At 39.5% G+C, this 9,418-nt stretch overlaps 1 protein-coding gene across 1 annotated transcript; it reads right to left on the reverse strand.

The window, feature by feature from the left end:
* Nucleotides 1–810: 810 nt before the first annotated feature.
* On the reverse strand, nt 811–4,443 carry LOC149945289 (uncharacterized). The gene has a single exon (XM_090176491.1). It carries the CDS (start codon nt 4,441–4,443, stop codon nt 811–813), a length of 3,633 nt encoding a protein of 1,210 aa, XP_090032617.1.
* Between the last annotated feature and the right edge of the window lie 4,975 nt (nt 4,444–9,418).

Raw genomic sequence — 9,418 nt, forward strand, 5'->3', positions numbered from 1 at the left:
GGTGCCATGACCGCTACTGGCACCTTCGCTCTGAATCGCGTACATTTCAGGCAGCTTTGCACTTCTCTTTTCACTAATCTTCTGATTTTATTAATCCAAAATTTTTCTCGAACTTCAACTTAAACGTCATCTACTCCCGCGTGTTTTAATCTGAGATGGCAATCATCGACAATTAATTCAGTTAACCTGTTTTTATGAGACAAAATCCAAGGATGTTTTTCCTGGTAACTAATATCCGCGGCGTCTAGACGGCCGCCCAAACGCAGTAAGCCATCTTGATCAATAAACGGGGATAATGACAGAATTTTTGAACTTTTAGGAATTCCACTCCCAGACTTAAAGCCAATAATTTCTGTGGAATAATTTTCCTCCTGCGCTACTTTTACCCAATATTTTTCAGCGTCGTTCATCTCATCCGCTGATAAATGACCGCTAATTCTATCAACATTTTTAGTTGAATTTCTGCAATTGTTAACGAAACGCCTAACCCAAGCAGTAAGCCTATAGACCAAATTGGCAGAACTATATTTCGACAGTGCGAATATGGGCTCTCTCTTGTCCGATTCCCCGACAAGCGCCAGACTAGCTTCGACGTTCACTCTTTTCTCAATTCTAATGTCCGGATTCCCCTCGTCAATCGGAGTGAAATCGCTTTCTATTATCCCGTTCTCGGATAGCCAAGGAGGACCGTAAAGCCACAGTCTAGAGGTTCTCAGCTCTTCAACCGTTGTACCGCGCGATGGTAGATCGGCCGGGTTTTCAGTTCCCGCAACATGTTGCCAATAAGAGGGGGCTGTTAACTTTTATATCTCACTCACCCGGTTTGAGACAAACTGGTTTCCAGCGGGCCGCGTTATCACGAACCCAGTGCAATACTATAGTAGAGTCAGTCCATATTCTAACCGCTCTAGGAGAGTACTCCAGCGTGTCAACTACGTTGGAGGTAAGCCGAGCACCTACCACCCCTCCCATTAGCTCTAATCGGGGTAACGTCAAAGTTTTCAAAGGGGAGACTCTGGTCTTCGACGCCACCATAGAGGTGATTGCCTGACCATTCGGGTATATGCTTTTTAAGTAAACAACTGCCGCATATGCGTCTTTACTCGCATCGACGAAACAATGCACTTCCGTTTCGGGATCTATTTTGGCCGGCTCATTGGCGAAATAAAATCTCGGAATTTCTATCGTAGCTAGGTGAGGAAGCTCCGCGCACCATGTCTCAAATTTTTTGGAAAGGTCATCTGGCAAAGGGGAATCCCACTTTAACCCCCGACTCCACATCTCCTGAAAAATGATCTTAGCCCGGATGGTGAAAGGGGACAATAAACCCAGGGGGTCGAACACTTTGGCCACAACCTTTAAGACCCAGCGTTTGGTATTTTCCATTCTCTCTGACATTTTTAAGATGTCGCTGACGTTGAAACTAAAAGTATCACGCGCCTCCTTCCACGACATGCCCAAAACTTTTGTGTTTTTGGTGGGGCCGCTTTGGGTTATTACGCTATTTTCTACCCTAATTTCCTCTCCCCACTTCGCCCTGATTTCTCTAGAGTTGCTATGGAACTTCCTCAGTTTCATTCCAGCTTCCCTTAAGATTTTTGACGCCTCACTTATTATTTGGTCAACTTCTTTCACCTCCTTATCCCCAGAAATTAAGTCGTCGACATAGAGGTCGCTATCCAACACCGCACTAGCCTTAGGGGATCTGTCTACGTATTGTTTGGCGTGATATTTTATAGTGGCGTCTAACAGGAATGGGCTGGCCGTACAACCGAACGGAACCCGCCTAAACCTATAAACCACTAATTCATTTCTATCTGTTCCCGCTAAACTTTTAATCCAAAAAAATCGTAAGGCATCCCTATCTCTCTCTACTACGCTAATTTGGTGGAAGGCCTTTTCCACGTCGCCGGAGTACGCTATTCGGTGTTTTCGAAAGCGCGCCAACATTTTAAAAACTAAAGGCAGGAAATTAGGTCCCACCTCTAAACAATTATTAAGGGAAGCGGACCCGTCATAAACGATTCTAAGGGCTGTAGTTTCACTACCTTCTCGAATGACGCCTCTGTGAGGAAAGTAATAACACTGGTTGGGCTTAACACTATTTTCTTGATCATCAACCTTTTCCACTATCCCTGATCTAATTTGCTCTCGTATGATCTCGTCATATTTCAACATCTCTAGGGGTTTTGATTCTAATTTTCGCAACAAATTAATTGTTCGCCTCTTGGCCACCTCTAAATTATCTCCCATTTGCTCACGGTTGGGTTTCCAAGGTAACGCCACCTCGTAGCGCCCTTCTTTCAAATTCACATTTTTCTCGAAATCGCTCAAAGTGGCTTCGAACTGATTAGTTTCAGTTTCACCGCCATCCTGTATGCCTAACGATTCTAAGTTCCAAAAAGCGCTCAATTGATCTGACACTAATTTTTCCTCGGATTGATCCGCTACGTGGTTAACAGCTACTGAATTGACCCCTGCAGATGACCCTTCTCCTACCGACCTCCCTTGCACTGTCCAACCCAAAACTGTGTTTATGGCCATTAGATCTGGAGACAGTCTCTCAAATTGTCCCTTCGCTACTCGCCAGAAATAATCTGCCCCGATTAAAACATCGATAGGAAGGCTCACCTCCTCACTTGTGTGGCATACTAAATCTGACAGTTCTAAATTCCTGTCTCTCATTTCCGATTTCAACCTTTCTCCTGGCACTGCGAAAACTGCCCCGTTGATAGAAGGAGTTTCTAGAGCTATAATATCTACCTGGTCCCCCGTGTTTACATTTTTCAGTGAGACCTTGACCTTTTTTCGGGTGGATCTGATTGGAACCTCACTTTCAAAGGGAAAAAGGTTCATAATTACGCTACTGACAACCTCCAACTGTAACTTACGGGACAAATCCTCTTTAACAAAACTACGATGACTAGCTCCGTCTAAGATGCATCTTACCCGGACGTTGTTCCCTAACCTATCACTTATGTCGGCTCGCGCTGTTTGCAAAAGGATTACGCCGGAGTTAGCTGAACCAGTGGCTAGGGTTACGGAATTTTGAGCACCATATTGCACTTTAATCGGTTCGTTCTGCACTGGTGCAGTATCGCACTGCCCTGACTTAGTTTCGTTTCCTGATTTTTCTAGACCTTGATCGCATACTACTTGGTGGTGTTTGCGCCTACAAGTTCTACAGTTTTGGATTCTACCCCTACATTGGAAGGCGGCGTGCCCTGCCCTGAGACAGAGAAAGCACAACCGTTTCTGACTAGCAATGGCTCTTTTATCTGGGAGTGGAACACCTGTACAATTATAGAACGGGTGTTCGGCACTGTTACAAAAAACACAATTTCTAAAATTATTCTGATTACTTTGCACGCTCGTATGAAGAGCGGCTGCCGAAAATGGTTTATGAGGTAAACCTTTACTAACATTCTGGACACTTTTAACAATAGGTTTTTCTTGAATACTATTGCCTTTTGGTTGTGAGGGGCCTGCTCTATGAACGGCTAAGGCTCGTTCGCGGCATTGGATTTCGCTATTTAAAAATGTCAGTAACCCCACTATTCTAAAAGGTTGACTTCCGTCGTTACCTCGAGTATATTGTTCTATTAAATCCAATGGTAGCAGGCCTCCCACAATATGGGCCAATAATTCCCCGTAATTATCCGTCATATGACCTAGAGAAGTCCAACCCCTAACTTCAATTTGGCACGTGTCATGCAACTGTCTTAATCCGGCTACGTCCGAAGACTTAGTAACCAGAGTTAATTTCAAAAAATTATTTAATCTTGCGCTAACCTGTAGGTCTTCACGACCAAAACAACTTTTCAAAATGCCTACAATTAACTCGTAATTCTCAGCCGTTAATGTTAACCCTTCTATGGCTGTTTCGGCCGTTCCCTTTAAATAAGATTTTAGGTAATTGAACTTATCAATATTGGATAATTGGTGATTGTTGTGGATCGCTCCTTCAAACTGAGTCCAAAATGCTTGCCATCTGTCTAAATGACCGTCGAACCTTTTGATCTCCAGTTTCGGAAGTCGGACAACTGCTGCTGGTGGTGTAATGATGGTATCCTGATCACTGGCTCCGGAATGTTGGGATCCCGGTTGTCTGTTGTTATCTCCTTGTAGTAGAGGAACGCTTGGCGGAATATTCTTCTCGTTTAGCCACCTTTGCGCTCGGCCACGCCAAACTACCAACGTGTCGCTGTATTCTTCCATTTTCTCCAGCTCCTCGTCCTGTTCATCTTCGGTCGTTTTACTGACCAGGATTTTGTTACCCAGTTCATCCATTTTTTTCTCTTTCGCGTTCAATTGCTCGACATAATCACTCATACTTTGCTCAGAAATTACCGCTGACTTTTGAAGCTCGTCTTTAATGAGGTTGCAGATTCGAGTGACACCACCCCGTATGGACTTCCGTTGTTTTTTCAAAAGTTGTGCCATTTTTCAATATCTCACTAACTGTCCAGTCTATAATATATCGCGAATTTTCCCTGGTTTCGGCACCAAAAAATGTTCAATTTAATAGCACTAAATAGCTTTGGGAGAGCTGATGTTATCTAGATTAGTTAATCTAGCGGACTGAAACACTAAAATTAACTTTAGCACGTAAAAGTTCTGGGACCTAGCACGTAAGAGCTCGCTTATAGAAAAATAAACTGGAACGCACTTGGTTTAAAATTTAACAATTTAAAGTTTTATTTACTTTGACCGCACATTGGCCACGACGTTATACATTTGGTCGGCGCACATTGCCTGACCGCACGATTTCAACAGTAAAACATTTCTGCCCTTTTTTGGCTCTAGAGGCGCGAGGAAGCCTCCGATGGGACTCGGTTTAATCCCTCCCGGAATGCTGGGAAATTTCCAAAGAGCGTGCAACGAAAAAGGACCAGCATTCTCGCTGGAAAAAACCCAAACGTTTCACGGGCGAGCCCCGAAATGGCTCCTTACTGCCTCCACCACTAATGCTGATTGACAGCGAAAAGATACAATTACAAAAAGGATTCTAAAAAGGAGTTTCACAATAATCATACACTTCGGAAATTTACATCAATAATACAAGCAAAGAAAAAATACATATATACAAAATTAAAATAAACGTGAAAGTCTTAAGTCAATTAACTATACAGTTACACAATTTGGTTAATACAGATTTCGATTTTTAACAAGGTCAGGGAAAACCGTAGTGGAAGTTTTGGGAAGCGCCAGTCAAGAGTGTGTGCTCGTGTGGTGCAATATTGAGGCCCTCGTATAAAAGGGACCAAAAAGGTGCGAAATAATAAAGACTACAAGCAGGCCTCCCCAGAGGTCTTATAATACCTATAAAATCCTATATTTTTAAGTAAATATCTACAGTCCCAGTTATAAAATATGCATTCGTATTTTTCAGACGATTCCCAGTTGTTTAGTTACGGCTAATGTACCCTTACGAAAATGATTTGATCGAATTTTGGAATTTGTATCCAGTGAATCAAATTCTACCTTTATTTTCTCAAATATAATTTGATCATATATAATTTTATCAAATAATAATGGATAAAAATTGGATCAAGTGATTCTTCTTTAACACCAGTCAAATTTAATTATTTAAAAAGACGTATATAATTAAATCATTTTATTAATTTGGTTCCATAAAATCATATAATTTTACTAGGGGAATCGTAGTTTTTTCTATTAAAATTTCACTTCGTTCCTCAACACTGCATTCAGTCAAAACCGGGCCGTAGCCAGGATATATATGTATACTGGGCGAACCGTAATTTAGGAGGGCGAGTAGTATTCAGTGCCACCTTTATAAATTTAGTTCGAGGAAAGCCAGGTCGGGCGAAAAAATCCCAGTTTTTTTTCATCGAATATTCAAGTCGAGTAATATTAAAGTCGAGTTGAGTAATCAAGAACTTTATTAAGGGGAAACTTTCTCTTATTCGAACCGAGTAACTGAAAAAAACTCGAGTCTGTTATCGAGTACTTGATTGGGAGCTATTTTTATTCAAGTAATTTTGAAATTAAATTTAAAAGGAGTATAGAGTAACTTTCAATGCTGAAAAGTATAACACAGTTTCTAGCACTTTGTAGGTACCTTTTATTGCCCTCAAAAAGGTTATAAAAACCACTCTTTGAACTTTGAAGCAACGAGGGTAGAAAAACAAATACTCCACGAGTTAAGAGATCAGCTTATTCAAGTAATCGGGTACCCGAATATGCAATTTTTTGGTACTCGGTAATCGACGAGTATTCTCCAATTACTTATTCGAGTGCGAGTACTCGACCTCAATAAAGGCAGAGTACTCGATGATGTTCAATTACTTGCACAGCCCTAGTTTATTGCTGATTTTGTTCAAAGTCGGGCGTAATGTAGACCTATATGAGTTGAAATTTCTCAACAGGAGACGTTGCACTACCCATTCGATTTGCCATGGCAACCGTAAATGTTTTGACCACTTAAAACAAAAAAATCTACATTTAAAAAAGCATGGGATTTTCTCGGTTTCACGAAAATCATACGCTGGTCAGAAGATAGTTATTAGGCTCCTTACCAGGAAAACGTTACATAATACTATTATAATTTCTATAATTAGTGGTCCCAATTCTTCGCAAGGAGGCAATATATCAAACGATAATTCCAGTTCTTCGGTTTGTGCACTACATTTCTGCATGTGCTAAAATACCTGAAATGACAATATTAAATTTCAGAGTTCTTTTCTAAGCCCAACTGTGGGCATAAGCTCAACATTCTCATCGCCATTATTAACTGTCAATTGTTCCCATATTGCACAACAGGTACTAAACATAATATTTCTTAAATTTACAGTTTTAAAATTATTTATACTGCTAATAGTTACAAAAGTTGTCTCGTAACTGCAAATGATGCAACAAATGAAGAAATGGTTTTGGTATGTGTGTCAAACCTCGATGAATTGGTCATCTTCTTACATTTTTCTACACCCCATTCAAATCTCAGTACTTAGTGTAGGTCAAATGATATTTGTATTAAAAAGATTTTATCTTTGGTTTTTCGCAAAAGCTACGAAAATCTAAATTCGGCCAAAATCCGGGGTTCATTCAATTTAACATCAATCTATAACTTATAAAAACAAGTCAACCAATGCCGTTATATTAGTTCCACATCGATGAGTTGAAATAATTTTTTCCCAAAGCCTTGGCACATGTTATTATGGTTGAACATAGTGTCAAACGTAAGCTTCAAAGTTTAAGCCCCGTATCTCAAACCTAATAGGTAATACGAAGAAAATTCGCTTACGCTCACTAACCCTCGGCGCATGTTAAAAGGGTTAAGCTTAGCGTCAGACTTCAGCTACTTTATCTGTATTCTTAGTTTGCGTCCCGTATCTCAAATCCAATAGGAACTAATTTATTAATAACGCTTTATTCGGGAGATTTTTTGGGAACTTTCGTACTCTGCGTATGACAAAAACGAACGTTCGTTAGCGGTAATGTGGTTTATTGGGCGCCCAAGGGCCCCTAATTTTTCTAGGGCACCGAAACCTGGCTCAGTTGCGTAGTAATAAGAGTGCGAAAATCAACGCCCACAATCGGAAAAGGGGGGATGTGGCGCCCCCTGTTTACCTGATAGAGCTGAAACGTGCACACAGTTTAGAGGTATTACAGTAATATAGATTAAAAATGAAACGGAATTTAAAAGTCAATCGGATCAAAAATTATAAGACTGCGTAATTGTTTTAAATGAGGGGCTGTTTAACCGACAGAGCTGCAACGTGCACACAATGTAGAGGTATAGCAGTTATAAATTTTAAAAAAGAATTGAAGTTTAAAAGTCAAACGGATCCAAAATTATACGACTGCGTATTTTTAAAAAAACCTATTCATTGTGTCTGGAGAAAACGTCGTTGTTATGGCACTCCACTAAAACGATGTGTAAGGTGTTGCAAATGTGGCCGCCAACAACAACGTTTCAGCTCTGTCAGGTAAACAGGGGCACAACAGCCCCTCATTTAAAACAACGCAATCTTATCATGTGGAACTAACAATTCGATCATATTCCGCGTTAATTATTATGTGCTTAATAGGTCTTTCTATAAAATCCCCATCAAAGTAAAATGTAGAGTTTGAGCTTCCGCGACTTGACGTACAACCGGTTTGTCTATGGTTTATCTTTACACTGTAAATGCTGATAGTTTTTCTCATCAAAGTTCTGGCAGTATGCTGATGAGGAGGCTATACTTCTCAGCGACTAGCACGTGAGAGCAGGTGATGAAAAAACGATTATTTAAGGTAGCGCGTAATTTCTGTCATCTTTTATAAATACGCTAGAAACATCGCAACTTGAAAAAGTTACTATATTATTATCGAGTAATATGTTATGTAAAGAATTTTAATGTTATGCAAAGAATCTTAATAATATGTAAAGAATCTTTATAATATGTAAAGAATCTTAATATTATGTAAAGAATCTTAATACATTGTAAATATTCATAATATTATGTAAATAATCGAGGACTGGAAACAGGACGGATCTTGAGAGATAAGATCAAATATAAAAATTTTACGTCGTTCAAAATTTAGTTTAGTCACGATTAGTCGCGATTACAAACGATTTTATCGTGATGAAATCAAGAATAAATGCAATGAACCAAATAGCGACCTGCCCATTAAGCGTCAATGCCTGACCATCGGATTTTAATGGACCAAACGTCCATTACATTTTTCATGGAAAAAGTAATTATCTTTTGTCTAGACATAAGTAGAATAATAAATTGGACTAGCTTACCTGAATTTTCGGATCCTTGTTTGCACAAGGCACTTTTCCAGGAGCACAACTGCAATTATCACTACAATGTTGTCAAAAGGTCTTAAAAGGGCACCCACCTCTGGGACCTTCATCATTTCTAGCACCTTCGGTTATTACCGTCGCGGCTCGCGTACAAGAGTTCCGGAACCTACACGGTTTTAAAATAATTAACCGCTGGGCTAATTCTAGTGGAAGGTCAAAATCAAATCAAATCAAATCAAATATTTTAATTCTTTTCAGGTTTGTAAATAACCGAAAATTTGCGGGGAAGAACTTTCTGAAAAGCATAAGTTCACGAAGCAAAACAGAGCCATAACAATATACAGGCGATTAAAATTAAAATTTTCTATATAACAAAACTGTTATAATAAATTCTGTATGCTGTGATAATACGTTTTAGATTTGTTTAAAAAGGGATTTAAACATCCTGTGATGCAATCGAACTAGTTTTTAGCTTTGTTTTGTAACTACTCTTTTAGCCAATTTTAAATATATTCAATTTTTTTAAACCAAATAGATATTCAATTTAAAGGGTTTTTACTACAATATAAGGATCCTGAGGTTTTCAATATGTTCAGTAGCTAAACATTTCCAGTAACTCATGTACAAAACCTGAACACATTACATTTAGAACACTTTTTAACC

Source organism: Leiobunum rupestre, chromosome 5, assembly GCF_980474605.1.
Source record: "Leiobunum rupestre chromosome 5, qqLeiRupe1.1.hap1, whole genome shotgun sequence".
Taxonomy (NCBI): Eukaryota; Metazoa; Arthropoda; class Arachnida; order Opiliones; family Sclerosomatidae; genus Leiobunum; species Leiobunum rupestre.